The sequence below is a fragment of the Eleginops maclovinus genome, chromosome 5 (genome assembly GCF_036324505.1).
Source record: "Eleginops maclovinus isolate JMC-PN-2008 ecotype Puerto Natales chromosome 5, JC_Emac_rtc_rv5, whole genome shotgun sequence".
Lineage (NCBI taxonomy): Eukaryota > Metazoa > Chordata > Actinopteri > Perciformes > Eleginopidae > Eleginops > Eleginops maclovinus.
In genome coordinates, this window is record NC_086353.1 from 12,123,855 (window position 1) to 12,143,524 (window position 19,670).

The 19,670-nt window shown below is 40.7% G+C and overlaps 2 protein-coding genes across 7 annotated transcripts; both read left to right on the forward strand.

Moving 5' to 3' along the window:
* The first annotated feature begins 244 nt into the window (after positions 1 to 244).
* Positions 245 to 3,451, forward strand: LOC134864878 (serine hydrolase-like protein). 2 transcript variants are annotated; one of them, XM_063884184.1, is made up of 12 exons: positions 245 to 354; positions 707 to 850; positions 1,395 to 1,508; positions 1,630 to 1,671; positions 1,770 to 1,789; positions 1,900 to 1,974; positions 2,163 to 2,272; positions 2,367 to 2,446; positions 2,533 to 2,567; positions 2,683 to 2,759; positions 3,032 to 3,119; positions 3,212 to 3,451. In XM_063884184.1, the coding sequence occupies exons 1-12, from the start codon at positions 342 to 344 to the stop codon at positions 3,353 to 3,355; spliced, it is 942 nt and encodes a 313-aa protein (XP_063740254.1). In that variant the 5' UTR covers positions 245 to 341; the 3' UTR covers positions 3,356 to 3,451. The 2 variants fall into 2 exon arrangements, with proteins under 2 accessions (XP_063740254.1, XP_063740255.1); XM_063884185.1 differs by having other exon boundaries at positions 3,245 to 3,451.
* Positions 3,452 to 3,845: 394 nt separating this feature from the next.
* On the forward strand, positions 3,846 to 16,636 carry LOC134864876 (serine hydrolase-like protein). 5 transcript variants are annotated; one of them, XM_063884181.1, is made up of 14 exons: positions 3,846 to 4,314; positions 5,099 to 5,236; positions 6,760 to 6,873; positions 7,025 to 7,066; positions 7,459 to 7,478; positions 7,562 to 7,636; positions 7,795 to 7,901; positions 8,385 to 8,412; positions 12,615 to 12,666; positions 12,754 to 12,788; positions 12,909 to 12,985; positions 13,131 to 13,221; positions 14,233 to 15,368; positions 15,660 to 16,636. In XM_063884181.1, exons 1-13 carry the CDS (start codon positions 4,218 to 4,220, stop codon positions 14,350 to 14,352), a joined length of 996 nt encoding a protein of 331 aa, XP_063740251.1. In that variant the 5' UTR covers positions 3,846 to 4,217; the 3' UTR covers positions 14,353 to 15,368; positions 15,660 to 16,636. The 5 variants fall into 5 exon arrangements, with proteins under 5 accessions (XP_063740251.1, XP_063740249.1, XP_063740250.1 ...); XM_063884179.1 differs by having other exon boundaries at positions 3,847 to 4,314; positions 5,093 to 5,236; XM_063884180.1 differs by having other exon boundaries at positions 3,847 to 4,314; positions 5,093 to 5,236; positions 15,663 to 16,636.
* Positions 16,637 to 19,670: the final 3,034 nt, after the last annotated feature.

Consider the following 19,670-nt stretch of genomic DNA (forward strand, 5'->3'; position numbering starts at 1 on the left):
ACAGTCTATGGTCCATACACAGGGTTTAAATCTCACTCCCTTTACTTGAGGCAACAGAGCTTCATACATTGGTAAGTGAAGTAGTGGTCCCAAAGATTTGAAAAGCAATATATAAATGCAGTCAATTTAATTACCTTTAGATACATAGGCTACTGTCCAAAAAGTATTTAAGTAGTTTGTAAGATGCACCCCATGTGGTATAAATAGCCTGAAAGACAAAACAGAGAGAAACAAAGTTAACCCGCATCCACCAGACACCACGGAAGTGCTCACGTTTTGTTTGTCATGTTACGTACTGCTGCAAAGTTAATGTGGCATTACACTGTGCAACTTTAACTACGATGGCTGCAGAAGGTAAACAAGTCGGTTTGAGGGACAATGGGAGGAATCGTCACTGATATCCTTTGTTTTCAAATCAAAACTCTATTTCTTTGGATTACATTGTTAGTATTTTTTAGTGTTTAAGTACATTCAGATTAGCGGTTTTTATTTTCTCCTATCCGTCAAATCTGTGTGCATGGGCTGCAGCCTTTCTTTGACAAATTCATGTCTCAATCAAATAGTTTCCTCACTCTTGGTAGACTAATACACAGTACTATCGCTTAAGTTGTTAACAGTTGGATGTGATTCTTCTGTTTGTAATGATCTGTACAGACCCCTGTTATAAAGCTGCTTCATGAGTTATTTTGTTGTTGTAATTTGTCAGTTTCAGAGCTATCTATCCCGGTGCCATGGGGGGAGATCAGAGGGAGAGTTTGGGGTCCTGATCACGGTCGTCCTGTGCTCTGCCTGCATGGCTGGGCTGACAACTGTGGTGCATTCAACACCCTCATCCCTCTACTTCCCAAAGGTAACACACTATTACTTTGCAGTGAGCAGAGGTGGGACCAAGCCATTGTTTTGCAAGTCACAGTCAACCCCTACTACCATACAAAGTATAATCCAGCATGCCAAAATACCAGGATATCCTACTGCACCTGATCACATTTTGCAGTATGCAGGCCAGTATGCTTTTATTGCTGTTCAGACAAACAGTCCTTTCTGCAGCAGGTATGCGAAGAGGATCAAATCAAGTGTGGAGTATGTCAACACCGCGTGCAGTATGGCACATTTTGTTAAGTTACTTTTTGTTAACCACTGTTTAGTTTTTACATGCTAACATAATTATCTTTGGTGAGAGTTGTTCAACCGCCGCTCAGTTAGGTAACAACTTTCAACTGCATTGGAAGCTGTTGGACATTTTCAAACAAAGGCTGTGCTTCAAATCACATAGTTTTACTTTCTCTGCCCTTTCAGTTGCATGCAATATGCATTGTGTAATAACATACTTTCAGTCCAAGTGAAATCTCAGGTCATTGTTGTTAAAATTCAAGTCTCATCTCCTCTCTCCTCAGAGTTCAGATACATTGTTGTTGATCTGGTAGGTCACGGTCTGTCATCACATCGCCCTCCTGGAGATTTCTACACTTTACCTGACTACCTGATGGACGTACTCAGAGTCACTGACGGTGCGTACTGTGAACATATTCATGCATAGAATTAAACCAGTAGCGGGACTTATGGCGACTCTTGCAGTTATTTGATGAGATACTGAACCTGGCTGATGATCTGTGAAATTTCCTCCCACAGCTCTGCAGCTGAGGAAATTCTCCGTCATCGGCCACTGTATGGGTGAGTCCACCAGTTGAGCAGAATTTTTCCTAATCTTGGTTGCTATGCTACAAAGTCATTTAAAATGCAAATCATGTGCAGCTTCTCTTTGATTACAGGTGGGGACATTGCTGGAATGGTGAGGTTAATTGTGTAACCTCTTTCCTCTTTACCACACAAAACACAAAGCTAATTAGCTGTGTTTTTGAACATGGTATAACCATATGGTCTAAAATCTGTGTTCTACAGTTCAGTGCACTGTATCCTGAGATGGTTGATGCTCTCGTGCTTCTGGACAATTATGGATTACTACCTACAGATTCAGTAATAATCTTCTTTAATTCACCAAATTACACTCACTGTAAAGCTTTAATGGGCAGTGGCTTTGTGTTTTTCTTCTTGCTGTTCAGTCAGAATTTGTACTTCCTACGTGTCCTGGAAAATATGGAAAACAGTTGTACTTCCTCTCATATAAAACTTAAACTTAAACATATCTTGCTTATTTCCTCAAGAAAGAAATATGCAAAGTGGTGAGGCAGGGGATGGATCAAATACTACAGTTTGAAAAAAAGACAGAAGAGGAGAAGATGAGAGTTTACACGTACGAGAAGGCAGTTGAAAGGTATCACTTACAAACATCTATTACAGATTACTAGTCATTTTGTCTCAGCTTATTTTAATACCAGCTGTTGGCTAAACTGCTTTATTTCTTTCAGGTTGTTCGCTGCAAACCCAAGTCTGTCTGAACGGTCGGTGCACATCCTCTTAGAGCGAGGTCTCGTTCAGGTTGAAGGAGGTAGGTCTTTATCTCTCCCCCTCTTCTAACAGAGGAAAATGTCACTTTGGTTTCTAACATCTTCTGAGTGTGTTTCTCTTCTGCAGGGTTTGTGTTCTCCAGAGACCTGCGAGTTAATTTTGTAAGTCACTTTTAGCCCCCCCCCCCAATCACCTCTTCCCTGTAAACAAATGTTTTTTTTCCCCAGAGGATTTGCATTCAAATTGTACAGCACGTGTTCCATTCTATGTTTTCAGAAAAATATAGTGCGCATCAGTTTGGAGCAGAGTCTGGAGATGCAGTCAAAGATTCAAGCCCCCGTTCTAGCTGTTCTGTAAGATACTGATCACTGCACTGAAATCAATGTTTGTATCATAACGTTAAACCTCTAGTATCATATTGAGACAGAAGACAAACATTTATAATCTCTGACAAATGTTAGCTAGTGTCCTGAGCAGAATACAGCTTATAATTAGGAAATCATGTCACTGCCTCACTGTTGTGTTTCCTTTTAATTATGCAAGTCTGCCGTAGCTCTGTAACACTGCATAATGCTACCGTTTATGGTCCATTCTCACAAAGAGTGTTCAAAATCTTTTCCTCCAGGACAGATAAAGGCTTCAATCAAATACTTTCTGAATCATCTCAAAGTAAATTTATCTCAACAGTCCTCGAAGGCTTAAAGAACAGAAATGTGAGTTTTCAACTTGAGGCAGAATGAAATTAAAAGTGCTTTAACTTGATTATGTCAACATCTTTGTGGATTTTTGTTCTCTGCATCTGCAGTATAATGTCCATCTCTGTATTTGTTGGATTCAGCATACGGTGGTTACGGTACCAGGCGATCATCACGTTCATCTGAATAATCCTGAAGTCGTCGCTCCATTTGTTGCGGACTTCCTGCGCACCAGAGTGTTGTCAAAGTTGTAAACTACAAATATACTGTTATACTTAAGTAATATTGTACAATTTATTAAAGCAAACTGTGATTTACAATAAAACATACAATAAAATGCATTAAAATGATGATTTCTTTCAGACATAATTCCTTTTGAAACTTTCAGTTTTTGTAAGTTTTGATGAAATACTGTTGTATTTTCACTAATATTTGGTGCTTTTTAAACAATGCTTTTGATTTTCTCTTAATTGTCTGATTGGCCTAATATGTTGAAGCTGCCCGTATGTTATGAGGATAATGAACCAAAATAATTCTTATCACAGGAAAAAAAAAAAGGGGGTGAATGGGGAAATTCTTTGTACAGTTCCCAGCTGTGTTGTCCTTTTAGGAGACTGCCTGACAGCCATTACTGAGGGGCTAAAAGACAGACAGCAGAAAGTTGTCACCTCTCAGGTAAGACCCAGCAGGGTATGATGATTGGCCAGAACAGCAGCCCGTCCTTATGAACATCCAATGAAATCACTGGTTGCAGAAACTATTTATGTTCAGGTTCCAAATGTCAGAGTTTTCCTTCATATTTCATTTGTTAAACAGGCATTTCAGAATTGTTTATAGCTTTAACTCATGTTATTGTATTTTAGTCCCTTTGCTTTTGCTGTATGTTTAGCTACTTTTTACTCTGAGACGGGTTGTGGTCGAATAGTCAGTTTAGCTTAGGAAGGTTCCTAACGGAGCGAAATGACCCGGAAGTACCCAAGTGGCAGCCATGATAAGAGTTGTTCGAATTCTCAAGATGATAGGAAAGGAGCTTTGAAACTTCCTTTATAACATCCTTTAGCTTAGGAAACACTGGACCTCCCTTTACGAAATGAAAGGAGAAATTGCTGTCACACAATGCCTTGCATTGCATTTCACGTGACACAACATTCGGCGATCGTGACGGAGAAATGCGTTTCATGGAAGTTATGGTGCTTATTAAGCAGTTTAAAACGTATGTTGTAACTTGCTAAAGTGCTTTGTTTTGAACGTTCAACACTGTATTAATCAAAAGGACGAAATAAAGTCCACATTTCAGTGTAAACTTACTGAGCTGTGTGGTTTTTCTGAAACATTTTAAAACATGTTTGAATTGTGATATACAAAGTGATAGGTTAAGGCATAACTACTTTATAATAAACACATTTGTCTTTATTTTAAAATATTTTCATATAATCATACGTAGCCTATTGGGATTCATGTGGGTCAGAGGGTGAGTGTGACAAGCATAAGTTTCACTTTCCTTTTTTATTTCAATTCCAACTTTTGTAATGAAGAACATATGTTTCAGTGTTGTCCACGTTCATACAGCATAAAACAACACCATCAGAGAGCACGGTGCAAAGTAGATGCACTTTCAGTAGTCAGCTTTATAGAAAGCTGTAGTTTCCCCACAGCAGACGCACATTAACAACGTCTGCTGGCGCATCATAAACACGTAGGATAGTCTAAGTGCAGTCGGATTCTCAAAGCACCGCAGTCTCTTTTCCTAAGTCCTTCTGAATTCTCATATCCACTGTTCCTTAACCCCGTGACGTTTCACGCAAAGGTCAAGGAATAGTAGATAGCTGATTTTTTTTGACAATTCGACCGTGCCCATAAACTCAAGATCAACATTTGCTGTGATGTCATCTACAGTGAAACAGGAAGGTAGTATTTTTAAATGATTTTCAAAGTAAATACTTTTTTAATCTGTTTTTCTGAGGTGATGCATTGTTGTTGTAATGTGTCAGTCTCAGACCTCTCTATCTCGGTGCCATGGGGGGAGATCAAAGGGAAAGCTTGGGGTCCTGAACATGGTCGTCCTGTGCTCTGCCTGCATGGCTGGGCTGACAACTCTGGCACATTCAACACCCTCATTCCCCTTTTACCCAAAGGTAAACCATGACAGACTAGAGGAAAGTAACTCCTTCTTGTTCCCCCATTTTAACAAGACTGACGTTATTCCAAACTTTCCACTGAGTATACTTTGCCCTGCTCCAAGGGGATATTTCCTGTTCCATGTCTTTCATTCATGTTTTGTGCTTCCTGTTTTATAAATCTCTCCTCTCGTTCCAGATAATATTATCTTCCTGCCTCTGTGCGTTTGCCCCCCCCTCTTGATTAGTCGTACCTGTCCCCAATTAGCCCTGCAGTCAACTGACCTCCTGCTCACCTGTTCTCACTCCCCACATTTGTCTATCTCTAAAAAAAAACAAAAAACCTCTTTAGTTCTTTTGTTACTTTGGCTACTGTCTGTTAGACCTTTATTTCCGAGGTATGTATGTGTATTCACGTTAGAAAAGTGTCCTGTAGGTCAGTTCTGGTGCGGCTTAAAAACCACAAAAGAAAACTTGAAATGTATACTGTACATACGGAGGCAACAAAAACTCTATCAACAACAAGTTAAAGCATACGTCGAGTTTTCAAAGTGCAATGAGTAAAACAGTAATAGAAATATAAATTGCAACAATGATTGATGAGCTTTGTTCAAGGTAGCAAACACTCTAAGAATGAAGGAGCCTGAAGCTCCCATACTTACAGTAGGCTTACAAGGTGTGCTGTAGCTTTGTCTTACTTCTCACCTTAATACTCACAAACCAGTAGATTAATATCAACGTTAAAATTGATGTTGAGTAAAACATCTGTACAACTAAATCACAACCGTTTTGTCATCATAAAAAGAGCTTTGATTCCTCAGTGAAAACAGTCTTTGTTGAGCTCTCAAGTGCCTTTTTGGATGATTGTGCCCCGGAGTTTGTAGATAACAATCTCTTCTGTGATGTTAAAGTGCTCTCAAAGTAGAGAGCATACATTCAGTCGAATTTTCTATTGTGCTGCTCAATTTTTCTCCCACAAGGCACATAGTCAATGTGCAGCAGTTTGAAAGAGGTAGTAAGACATTTAGTGTCTGATTTGCATCTTTAAAAAAAGGGGACACATACTTTTCTGTACAGGTAAAATGTTGTAAAAGTATTATATTATTTTTTTATATTAACTGCTATTCAAAAGCATACTGGTGATTTTGATGTTTACATGATGCTGTAGAATAAGAAGTGTGGAATGGGTCACGGCTTAAGAGTCCTGCAGTCATGCTAGTAGCTCGGTGTGACTTTACTTTGAACTAAATGCTAATGTCGGTGTCAAATGACAATGCTAACATGCTGATGTCAAGCTGGTATAATGTTTACACTGTTCAACATTCTAGTTTAGCATGTCAGTAGCATGCTAACCCTTAAACAGTCTATGATGCTAACATTAGCTAATAAGAACTAGATAAAGTACCGCTGAGTCTGATGGGAATTTCATTAGTTTGAACAACAAGGTATTACAAATTCTAGAGGGAAGCCTGTGTGATTTCCACTACTTCAGGTTGTTTGTAGTTTAGAATAAATGTATTTCCCTTTCTACTTCCTCTCAGAGTGCAGATATGTGGCAGTGGACCTGGCCGGTCACGGTTTGTCCTCTCATCGTCCTGCTGGAGTTCTCTACACGTTTCCTGCTTACCTGGCTGACGTACGCAGAATCGTTGACGGTGTGTGATCTCAATAAGTTGAACAAGCTTTACTCAAATAAGATCAAGATGTTGGATCTCCTCAGGACTCTGGTTCATCTCTGTGAAAGAAGTACAGCTGTAGGTCACACTGGATTTAATAATATGTGCTTTTATTAAATAACTCCCACAGGCCTCCAGTGGACAAAATTCACCATCATAGGCCACAGTATGGGTGAGTGCAGCAAAACAAACATGCCACTGTGCATCTTCACATCTCCTACCATAAAACAGCATACATAACATTGTTTGCCATTTTTCGTCTTTTATTAGAGCACGGTTGTTTTAAAGGGTTTTCCAAATCCGGTCCAATTGATTAAATCTACCATATAAGTGTAATTACAGTGTTGTTTCTTGAGTGATAATAAAACAATGCTGGAACAAGTGATTTCATCCATTAGTCAGGAGAAAATCTAATTATAATCAAATATTTTGGTCATTTATAATACATTTAAGACACTTTTTTAAAATCTAAAACATTGTATATAGTTTCTCAAATTGAGGTTTTTTTTCTTTCTATAACAAAGCATGTAATTGTCTTTAACTCATTTGTTCCCTGTCTTACAGGTGGCAACATCGCTGCAATGGTAACTAAGAGCATGCATTGTCAGTGTTTTTATACAATGCTCTACTGTGTTTTCTTACATGGCCAATGTTGTGTTTTCCACAGTTCAGTGCACTGTATCCTGAGATGGTAGATGCCTTTGTACTGCTGGACGCATATGGATTCTTGCCTACGGATCAAGTAAACAAGTTTTTATTCTCACTATATGGTTTTTGACTAGCCTTTGAGGTCAATGATCAAATGGTTAATATGTCTGTGATTGCAGCAGTAGTATCACATTATACCATTTCTTTTCATATTACATTCCTGTCAGTAGTTTTGTGTCTTTTTTTCCACAGAAAGAAATACCCAAAGTGATGCGACAGGGGATTGATGAGATGATTCAGTATGAGAAAAAGACAGAAGAGAAGAAAAGAGTTTACACGTATGAGAAAGCAGCTGAGAGGTACTTCATCACTCCAGTTCATGACTAATTTTTATTTAATAATCACCCATTCGTGTAGGATGCTTTCCACTGATCTGAAGTGTGTTTTAAAGGGAAACTCAGAAAACGTTACACATTAGAGTCGGGTGTAGGGGAGTTATAATGCATATGTCAATATGTTGTATAAAGCATGTTGAGACTCCAAAATGACAACCATTAAGTCTGATAAAGTACCTCAGGTAAAGTGAGACGGTAAAATCTGAGGGTATAGAGCTAGAAAGAATTGAACTAACCAACCACATACGTAGCCTGCTCCTTATCAACATAAGCAGCTACTTGAAAAAAAGGTATCTGAATCTCGGACCCAAATGTATAAGTTGCATTGTGGGTAAAGTAGGTGCCAGGTTTTGACCAAGGAACAACATTTCTATCTTTTTTATATCTGTTAGAGTTTTAGTATTCTACTTAAGCCAGCTGTTTGCTAAAGTGTTTTATTTATTTCAGGTTGTTCGCTGCAAACCCGTCTCTGTCTGAGCGGTCCAGGGGCGGATCTAGCCATTTTGGGGCCCTAGGCAAAATATAGACATGGGGCCCTCATTCTTGAAACACACACATCAACCAAATAACCATTCCAATACCCTTGCTTTAAATTGAGATTAAAGAATCGCAATAAACCAATAGTGCACTGTCACTAACAATGGTCTTAACTCTCCACAGTAAAATCAGTTTCAGATTGCTCCAGCATTTGCCAAAATTATATGTTTATTATTCAGAGAGACAGGCAAAGCAGTGGTTGAGTGTGTGAGTGAATGGGTGGGTGAGTGAGTGAGTAACAGGAAAAACAATGGGAGAGAGAGAGAGAGTTTAGGTTTGCAGGTAGTTAAGTCATCTTCAAATGTTCATTTTCCATGTTGCCTTCACCATTTCATGTGAGTGAGTGAGTGAGTGGCAAAACAGTGTGTGTGTGTGTGTGTGTGTGTGTGTGTGTGTGTGAGAGAGAGAGTGAGAGAGAGAGAGAATGTGAGTGAGTGAATGAGTAAGCTGTGTGTGTGTGTGTGTGTGTGTGTGTGTGTGTGTGTGTGTGTGTGTGTGTGTGTGTGTGTGTGTGTGTGTGTGTGTGTGTGTGTGTGTGTGTGTGTGTGTGTGTGTGTGTGTGTGTGTGTGTAAAGGAGTGTGTGAGCGAGACAGAAAGCATTTGTAAAGTCCTACTGTTGTCGTCTTCTCAAAAGTCTTCATATCATAGAAAAGTGGTGAGCAGCTGTATGGAACCCAACCTGAAAAACAGACAAACACAGCATTAGAACAAAAACACTCACTACACTGTGTTTCATTTGGCAAGGATCCTTATACAACAGGAATGTACTTTGTCAAATCAAATACCTTGTTCAGCCAGGGCTCACTGATAGAAGGTGATGTTGTTCATCTGTCTTTTCCCCTGTTGTCTTCTCACTACGACAAAAATCAACACCAGGTCAATCATGGAGCATTATAAATAATTGTGAATATATATAAATAAATGTTTTTTAATGATTACATTCCCTTTGTCCCTCTCTTCCTTTTCTCTGTCTGTATCCCTGTTACTCTTCATCTGTGTCCCTGTTTTGCCTGTTCTCCTTTGCGCCTGTCTCACTCATCTCTTCTTCATGTGCTTTTCCTGCCCTTTATCAGGTCTCATTCTCTCCTTTGTGCCTGTCTTACTAGTCTCTTCTTCGTGTTCTTGTCCTTGCCAAGTTTCTCTTGTTTTTGATCTTTTAACTTTTTGAACTTTCTGAACTTTCTTTTCAACAGTCTCATCCTCTCTCATTTCAGGTTGAATCATCGGACATCAGCTGTGTATAGCTGAGAGGCCTTGTATACATTCCACAGTCTGACCCTGCGAGCTTTGGCTTCTGCAAATCTTGTGATCACTGAGTCCATGTCCAGTGTTTTTGTGATTTCATGTTCAATAGAGATAACAGCCAGGGCAGACAGGCGGTCTTGAGACATGGTGGACCTCAGGTAAGTCTTGAGTCGTTTTAGTGATGAGAAACTTCTTTCCCCTGATGCCACAGTCACAGGGAGACTGAGCAGTAGTCTCAGAGCTATACTCAAATTTGGGTAAATGTCAAGGATGTTTTCCCTGTACACATAATCCAGCATCTGGAAAGGTGAAGAGAAGTGTGGGGGGAATGCTCTGACTGCATTAATTATTTCCTGCTTTAGGTCCTCTGCATCAACATCATTCGTTTTCTTCTCGAGCCTGTGGCAACATTCATCTAATTCCTTTCCCTGCATGACATTTTGCATCTGGTCAGTGGAGTAGAGAAAGCCGTATAGCTCAAAAACACCCTCCATGTGTGAAAACCTCTCCCTGACTGTGACCAGGGTTGTGTCCACCATATGCAGGAAAAACTCTCTTCTGAAATGCTCTTCTGCAGTACACACTGTCTCCTCTCTCCCCTCATACTCAAACTGCCTTTTCTTCTTTCTCTGGCGCATCTCTGGCCAGGCCATCTCCAAATCAATCTTCTCTGCTATCTCCCTGGTATCTGTTTTAGCAGAGTTGAATCCATCCTCTCGATAATCTTTCAGAAATCCTATCACTGCAAGGACCTCTCTCCTCATGACCTCCACTGACACCTTGGGGCTCTGCAATAGCTTGCTGACTTTGTTTATGTGAAATAGGACATTGTACCATACAACTGTACTCACCAGAAAAGGCCATTTCTTCATCTCTTTGTGAATGCTGTTGGCATTGGAGGCACATTCAGAGTCCTGCTTCCCCTCAGCATACTCCCTCAGAGCGGTTAGGGCATCCAAAATTTCAGGCAGCTGGTATCGGACAGCTTTCACGGACTCCACCCTAGCCTCCCATCTTGTTGCACTGAGTGATTTAATGGTAAAATCCGTCACGTGTTTTTGAAGGATTGTCCAGCGGTGAACTGAAGCACTGAAAATAGCATACAGTCGCTGTAACAGTCCAAAAAAAGTTAAAGTTGTCACAGAAGACTTGGCAGCATCACCAACCACCAGATTCAATGTGTGGCTGGCACATGGGACACAGAGTGCTTTGTTGTTAAGCTCCAGGATTCTGCTCTGGACCCCCTGTTTCTTCCCCTGCATGTTACTGCCGTTGTCGTAGGATTGCCCACGACAATCAGCAAGATCCAAATTTAGTGTCTGCAGGTGTCCCAAAAACAATTTGAGTAGGCCTTTCCCAGTTGTGTCCTCTGCCACGAGAAAGCCAACAAAGTGCTCATGAATAGACACTCCTTCACCAGGCTTACAGTCCACAATCCTCAGCACCACGGACAGCTGCTCATCATGGCTGACATCTGGGGTGCAGTCCATGATGACACTGAAGTATTTGGACTTCTTCACCCTCTCCACTATTGTTTTCGTCACGCAGCTTCCGATCAAGCAAATCAATTCATTTTGAATCAGTAACTCTCAGAGACTGCTTTCTCAGCTACCCTCTTCACGTGGCCCCTCAGTACAGGGTCAAACTGAGCCATCAGTTGAACTTGGCCTAAGAAATTGCCATTGCCGTGCTCATACAGCTTCTCTGAATGGCCTCGAAAAGCTAAGTTGCGCTCGGCCAGATGTGTAATAATGGCAATCAGTCGTTTCAGAATCTCTCTCCATTTGTTAACTTCATTAACAAACAGCTCTTGGTTCACATTATCTATGGCTTTACCTGTTTGAAGCCGTTGATGCAGTGTTCGCCAAGCAGCCATATTATCAAGATGATCGGCAGACCTCGCGTGATCTTTTAAGAAGGCTGCTAAATTTTTCCAATCGTTTGCGCCATCGGAGCGGAACCGCTGCTTGTTGCAATTGCCAAACAGCCGACAACAGAAGCAAACAGCGCGGTCTTTCATCATGCTGTACACGAGCCAGGACCTCTGGATTTTTTCACCATTCTTCATGTTCATGTTGTAGTACGTGTTTGTGAATCGTCTGCCCTGAGTGTTCTGGGGGAAATCTCCTCGTATCTGCACTGGTCCTTTCTGTACTATTGAACAACGCTCTCTGTCTGTTAACTTTTCTGGCCAATGTGCAGGGTCGTCGCCTATTATTAAATTATCTCCACTGCTGGTGGTAAATGGCCTAGCACTACTCACCACTAAATCACCTTCGTCTTCATCATCCAGAGTCACCTGTTCCTCTGCTTCGGCTTCTATAGCCACCTCTTCTCCTTCGGCACCCATAGCCACCTCTCCTTCCACTTCAACATGTTCCTCATCAATACCTGCTGAGCATGTAGAACTAGCAAGTTCAGGAGCTACTACAGCGGATGCTGTAGCAGCAGGAGATGTAAAAAAGCCAAAGGACGTTAATTTTGGCAGTGTATCTGCAATTCTTTTGCTCTCTTTTGCTCTCTTTCTTTTAGAATAACCACTTTCGTAGCTCCGCTTCATTTTTACCGAGTCGCATACAGTTTACTTCCCGCTGCTTTGGTTTGAAGGCACGTCATTATTGCTACGTCATCATATTATGGACTAGTCAATGCACAGTAATGGAGGGGGGTATGTGTGCTTGGACAATTATTATTTAGACATTAATTCGGTATTATGCTGATATTTCTTGTTTTTTTATTAGAAATGTGTTTTGTTTTTTTACTTCACTTAAGTAACAAATGAACATTCGTTTTTTGTGTCTTTACTGTGACTGGGATGGTCAGATTTGGGGGCCCCTATTTGGTTGAGGCCCTAGGCAATTGCCGAGGTTTGCCTAATGGAAGAACCGCCACTGGAGCGGTCTGTACGCATCCTCTTAGAGCGAGGTCTCGTTCAGGTTGAAGGAGGTAGGTCTTTATCTCTCCCCCTCTTCTAACAGAGGAATAATCTCATTTTGGTTTCTAACATCTGCTGAATGTGTTTCTCTTCTGCAGGGTTTGTGTTCTCCAGAGACCTACGAATTAATTTTGTGAGTCACTTTACACCTCCAAAACCTTCTCTCCACATTCCCCTCCTACTATCTGTTAACTTGTCATTTCTAGAACAGAGGTTTAGCATTCAGCTTATGTGTGTTATTTTATTTTTTCAGAAAAATATAGTGCGCATCACCCTGGAGCAGAGTCTGGAGATACAGTCGAGGATTCAGGCATCCGTTCTAGTTGTTCTGTAAGATATTAATCACGGCACTGATATGTGTCTTTGTATTACAAAATTATACATGTCAGTCCCATGTCCCCTTGTGTCCTAATACAATGATTGTATCTTCATAAAAAAAAATGAATTAAACCTGTTAAAATCTTTGTTTTGCCAGAGGAGACAAAGGCTTTGGTGCAACTACTGGTCCAGAATTATACCCAAGGAAACTTGCCTCTAAACTTCTCCAAGGATATCATGACAGAAATGTAAGTTTTAATTTGAGGGAAAAAATATCCAAATACATGTGGGAAAAAATGGTATGTTGATACATTAACCATTGTAGTACCAAGAGTTAGGATAAAAACTTTAGAAATCATCCATTTGAAGCGAAATCACTTAGCTGAATTCATAACATTGATGAGTGTGACTGATACCCTAAAACAACACAGTGCTTTTAAAAATGTCTGTTTCTTTGTTGGTCTGTTGAATATATTGTGGCATGCTGCAGCACAGATCTAAAAGAAGCAACATAGTACAAGTTCAATGTCTCAGAATAAAAATAAATATTTATAGAAGTGCAAAAAGGGGTCACTCACCAAATGAGATTCTTTCTATTTTGCAATGTTTTGCATTGAAATATATTCACAAAACAAAAAAGGAGACAGCTAGAATTCTCAATTTCAGTTACATAGAGACATTGACAATACAATAGGTTGTAGTCTTTCCAGATCAGATTACTACCTCTAAGTGGTTGGGCCACTTGTTTTATACTCAAAAGGACCCTGTTGTGCTCTGTGGGGTTTTCCCTTTCCTGTATTGTGTTGTATAGGTTTCTGTGCATGTAAATAGAATGCAAAGGCTAAAATCCTAAAATGGGATTCCTTTGTTTAGTACCGTAACATAGCGACTTCACTATGTAACACTCATGTTTCTATTGAATAGCGCTCCAACACAATGTACATGATAGGCTAAGGGGCGGGACCTCTCTGAGCTGGTGGTCAATCAAAACCGTTGATATGGACACATTAGTACAATTAAAATGTTATTTCAAATATTTGTATAAGTTTCATACTATGCTAAATGTACAATATGTTCTGTACACATAAAATGTGATCAGAAGTTCGGCAACAAAGTAATGAAGGTCAAACATGAGCAAAAAGATCTTCCTCAGCAAACTTTTAGAAAAAGGTATGGTAACAATAACCCAGAAAAACTTGCATTTCAGCTTTTGCATGTTTTTTTTTTTTTAAAGGTTCATTATCACTTCTCTTTTGCAGCACACGGTGGTGACGGTACCAGGCGACCATCACGTCCATCTGAATGATCCTGAAGTTGTCGCTCCACTAGTTTCTGACTTCCTGCGGACTAAAGTGTTATCTCAGCATCTGCCGGCATAGTACACATACACGCACACACGCACACACACACACACACACACACACACACACACACACACACACACACACACACACACACACACACACACACACACACACACACACACACACACACACACACACACACACACACACACACACACACACACTCTCAGAGAGTTCTATCACTGACTAAGTGTGATAAATACATGTACATAACTTTTACCATGCTGTCAATCAACCAAACCAAGAACCAGATCTAATTCAAATCATCTATAGGACAAAACATAATTTGTGCAGCTGGGACGTCGCATGTCATTATTTCATTTGAAGCTGATGTATGAAACTTGGCTGCTTCTCATAAACCTAACACTTCTGTGAGCTAAAAATGGCAGTCATTAAAAGAGATGACATCCTCTGACAACTTTTCATTATGTAGGCCAATCCTGTCTGTGTTCAGCTTTTGTGTTGCAGCCAGCAGGACAAAAAGCAAAATCTTATTCCCAGCCCTTCACTCAGTGGAGTGACTGAATAAAACCCTAGAGCTGCTGCCAGTCAGAGCAGATATTAGAGGTGCAGCTCACAAAAAAATGCCCCCCTCTCTTTGTCAATGTCACATAAACTGTGTGATGGCCTTGCTGTTAAATGGAGTGGAATCGATTTTACGCAGCGAGCAGCAAGGCGGCAAGCATCCACAGACATCTGAAGGCCCCCCCCCCCCCCCAACAAAAAAATATTATAGTTATATAACTTTCCCTCCCACTCCCTCCATCCTCTCCACCATCAGCAGGGGTGTTGTCATAGCAACCCCCACCCCTCCTCTTGAACGTCAGCGCCAGGAGCACGGAGGATGAAGCCGCATGCAGCTCCTGTCTCTTGTGTCTCTCACAGAGCATCACCTGTGATTTTACTCGTCTCACATGCAACAGTCGGGAGCTGCGGCGCCGGATATTATCTGATGACTGATTTGACTCGCGGCTGCTGCTCATCACACACCATCTAAAGACCGAGAGCAGCTGATTCAGCAGCGTCTGTAGGTAAGCATAGTGGCTTTATTTACTACTGAGCACTATTTTTGGAGTGCAGCACCTGTGTGTTTTGCACATTTCATTAATTTGTATCTCAGTGTGGTAGAAGCAGTGATTCGTGATTGCCGTGGTTGGAATGAGGAAGGCTTTCTAGTGAATGACTGAAAATAATGCTGCAGTCTGTCCTGGATGATATTTGTCACCGAAGGATTACTTTTTTTTTTAAACCCCAAAACTCCTCCTCTCCTTCCCTTTGTTTGTCATGTCGCCTCATCCCTTCCCTCCTCTGCCCTCTGATAGCAGTGATGTCGTGGCTCTTCCTGGACTGGTTCGTGCCCCTCTACCTGCTGGTGTCTGTCCTGGTGCTGGCAGGCTTCGGAGCGTGCCTTTACTTCCTCGAGCCCGGGCTGCAGGACGCCCACAAGTGGAGCAACAAAACTGTCCGACATCACCCGCTGGTGGCCAGTGTGAACTGCATGGATGACGATAGCAATGCCCTGATATGATCAAGAGGGCGAGGCGGAGCAGGGCGGGAGGCCATCTGGACAGCAGGGTGCTGCCAGGACACCGGTGGGATGGGAGCCAACACCTTAAAGATGAATAAAGAAAGAGTGAGGAGAATTGCTCTGTCTAATCATTCCAACTTTTCTCTGATCTCTAACATCCTTAAGGTAGAGATCAGGGGAAAGTAAAGCAGAGAGGAACTGCACGAGGTGGAGGAGACTTTATTCAGGATGTGATTGGGAGTTGAATGGGAGACACGTTGCCCTTTAGAAATGTGATTAAAAAACATGATGTAAATTTCACGCCATCTTATACTTGTGCCAACTTTTACATACGTTTTGTAATTTGACAATCACTTTACATGAATCATGAAGTTTACTTGCTATATTCTGCATTTGATTAGTGAAGGAAATGATATAAGTGCAATGAATGTATTGCCAGCAGGAAGGGTTTCTTACTGGTAATGGCGGCACAGCAGCTGCTCAGAAGCATGAGGATTGTTAGAGCCACCGTGCCAAAATCGTTTTAGAGGTAACTTTATTATAATAATATGTATTGAATAATTGATAACTGATATACGCAAGGTGCCAAGACTATCCATGGTGGACCAAGATTATAGAAAAGTACTACTTGGTAGTACTCAAAGTGTATTTTTTGTGTCTTCATTGTTTTTACTTGACAGCATGGTGAGGAAACTTTGGGTATGTAACAACCCTCTTTTGATGATCATATGCTTCCTTTATTCATGCTTAATAAAATGGTTTAATCCTCAATTATTTGGATTTACATTCATTTATTTTATAATGAAGTTGATCATATCTTTAAACCAATATGTATGTTTGTGTAGTGTATCTGCAACAGTGGTGGAAAGTACATTTATGTTAAGTATTCTACTGAATTACTGAGTGCCTGTACTTTACTTGATGTTTTTTTTCTTGCAGCTTGGACAGCTGAAGTTACATTACATGTACAGAGTTTACATTAAAAACACATAAGAACGTTTCTGGAAACTTCACCAAAACGAGTAAATATTTAGTTTGTATTTGAATAACTGTAGGAGGTCCAAAAAAAGACGAAAAGAAGAATACTAATTTGTAGAAAATGGTCCTTACAATTAGATGCATGGCTTAAACCTTATATTGGGATATCAGATAACATCAGGGGCCCAATCATTTTACTTATACCACTTTTAAGTACATTTGAAATGTTGCCTACTTTCCCACTGCTAATCTGCGTTGTAGACAGACAGAACACTGCAATAACACCACATGGCAGCTTCACAGACGTCCCATGAAAAAGAGGAGAGACCAGAGTGGGAGTGAAACAGTGGCCCTTCAGTGTCGAGGAATGGAGAGAATGGAACTTGTGCTCCCACCACTTCCTACTGCCGAGTTCCCCGTCTCGCACTCTTTTACTTATTTACCAACGCAGGGTGTCAACAACACAGATTGCTTCAGACAGCAGGTTAGTGCATGTTTCCCTCATTTCACTAATCTTATGTACAGTTATGTTATGTTGTGGAATTAGGGTTACTAAATAACTGAAGCTTTCAGATTGTTTGAAAGTAACTTAGTTTATTTATTTAGGTGCTGTACTTAACAACAATCTTAAGGTACTTACTACTATCAATATGCTTCTTTACCCCACTATATTTCAGAAGGGAAAAAGGCAATGGTTTAAATGTACAGCTATAGTTGCCTGTAACTTTGCATATTTAAATTGGTTAAATAAAAAACACGGTTGCATTGTTATGGTTAACACAACCCAGCAATATGGAAAATAGAAAATACTGGCTCCATCTCATACTGTAGCTGCAGCCAAATAGTGCCACCTGCTCACTATTTCATCAATATTATTATTGCATTAGTAACAATCTATTAAAACACATTATGGTAACTCCTAACAGGGGCCATCATTTTGTCTGTCATCTGTTTAAACTAATCTTAATGCAATGCCTTCTTATAATGTATTACTTTTAATTTTGAGGCTTTGACAGTTTTTACACAATAAAGTATCTTGCTCCACCGTTGTCAGATTGTCGGATGTTCAAAATGTTAAGAGATATCGTTGTTTGAACTATATAATTGTAAAAATCGTCCTTTTTTTCATTCTCACAACTTACAACAGGATGAATTTTTTTGATCATCCAGCACCTTTGATCCCTCAAGTATCTGCATCCTCCAGACAAACAACCAAACAATTGTCAGTTTGTGTGTCTCCTCCTCCGCCACTTTCTTCTCCTGTCATCACAAAGAAAGCCATTCAAATCCCGTCATTTGATGAGAAGGGACTCATCTACGAAAAACACAACACAAAACCAAACAGTGACAGGTAAATGAAGCTGTATATCAGCTGACACAGTTTTATATAATACAATATTGTGCTGAATTTGTTTTGTGATTTACATCTTTTCTCCCGTCTTGTCATTGCAGATCCTTTCTCCCAATTTGTACTTCCAAGTCATCCACTCAGCCTTTTTGGGGTAAATCATGTCAGCATTCAGAGGGAAAATATGGAGAAAGAGCTTCAACCCTCCCAAGAGCTAAGCCCAAAACATGCAGCTCTCCAATTTTTTCTGCAAAGCCGAGCATCTCCATTTTCCCTGCACCAAAGCCAAATTCCTCGCCCACTCTGAAACCAAAGCCAAGTGATTCTCTTCATGTCCCCACCTCACAGTTCAGAGATCCCTCTCCCTTATTCCTGCAACAACCTTATCCAAAGCTAAGTGTATCTCCAACTCTGACTGTCCCAGCACCCAGACTGAGTCCATCCCCGACCTCCCTGTGCCAAGGGATGAGTTTAGATAGCCGGGGAGGTAAACAGCCATCTCCTGTTGGTATAGAAAGACGTGCTAGACAGATTACCATATCAAATACTAAAGTTGAGCCAGATTCCAATGAACAGAGATCTTCAGATGAGCTGAAGCATGATATTCTTGACCAAGAAGCTTTACTTGACTTTACTCATCCTGCCTTAAGAAGAGCTAGTTCCATGTCCCGACGTCAGACTAACTCTGAGTCCCAGAAACAAGCAGCCCTTCCTCAGAGTTCCTGCCTAATGCAAGGCAATGCTGGTTTAAGTAAAATAGAAAACATTGCTAAAGATAAACCAAAGCCTCCACCAAGGAATATAAACAATACTTCAATCCCCAAACGAAAGCCAAACATCAAAACGCAACAGGGATTTTTGCCAAGTGGAGCGACAGATAGACAAACGTCTCTGTCAGAGTCTGAAGGGATTAAGTTTTGTAAAGTTGTTCCGAGAGAGTCAGTGTTTGATGTGCTGGCAACTCAGTCAAGCCTGAACCTTCACAGGAAGCGTACAGAAGAGTACCCTCAAAGGAGGAATTATGCCTCGGATGAACAATATGAACTAAAGTATTCTGACAGAAATACAGCTTCACCAACTACTTCCAAAATCTCCTTTTCCACAGAGCCTCTCCCCAATCAGTCACCCACTATTGAGAACAGGAGAAGACTGTTTGACTTGAGCAAAGACACAAAAGTAGAAGCAACATTTCTGTCTAATCTCAGGAGACCTAAAACAGAAAACAACCTACAGACAGCGACAGGGAATTCTTCTAAACTCTCGCCACAAACCACCAGTGCGTCTCGACACAAACACAGATTCTGGTTGAAGGATTCAGTCCCAGTAAATCAGTCCGACTGTCTTTCAAAGGATTACAGCTGTCATTCAAGAGACATTGATCGTGAAATAGACTCTCACAGATTAAATCAATTTAAGACATGTCTGGTGGCACCTCAGACACAGAAGGCCTCTGGACCTGCTTCTATTGAGTGTGCAACC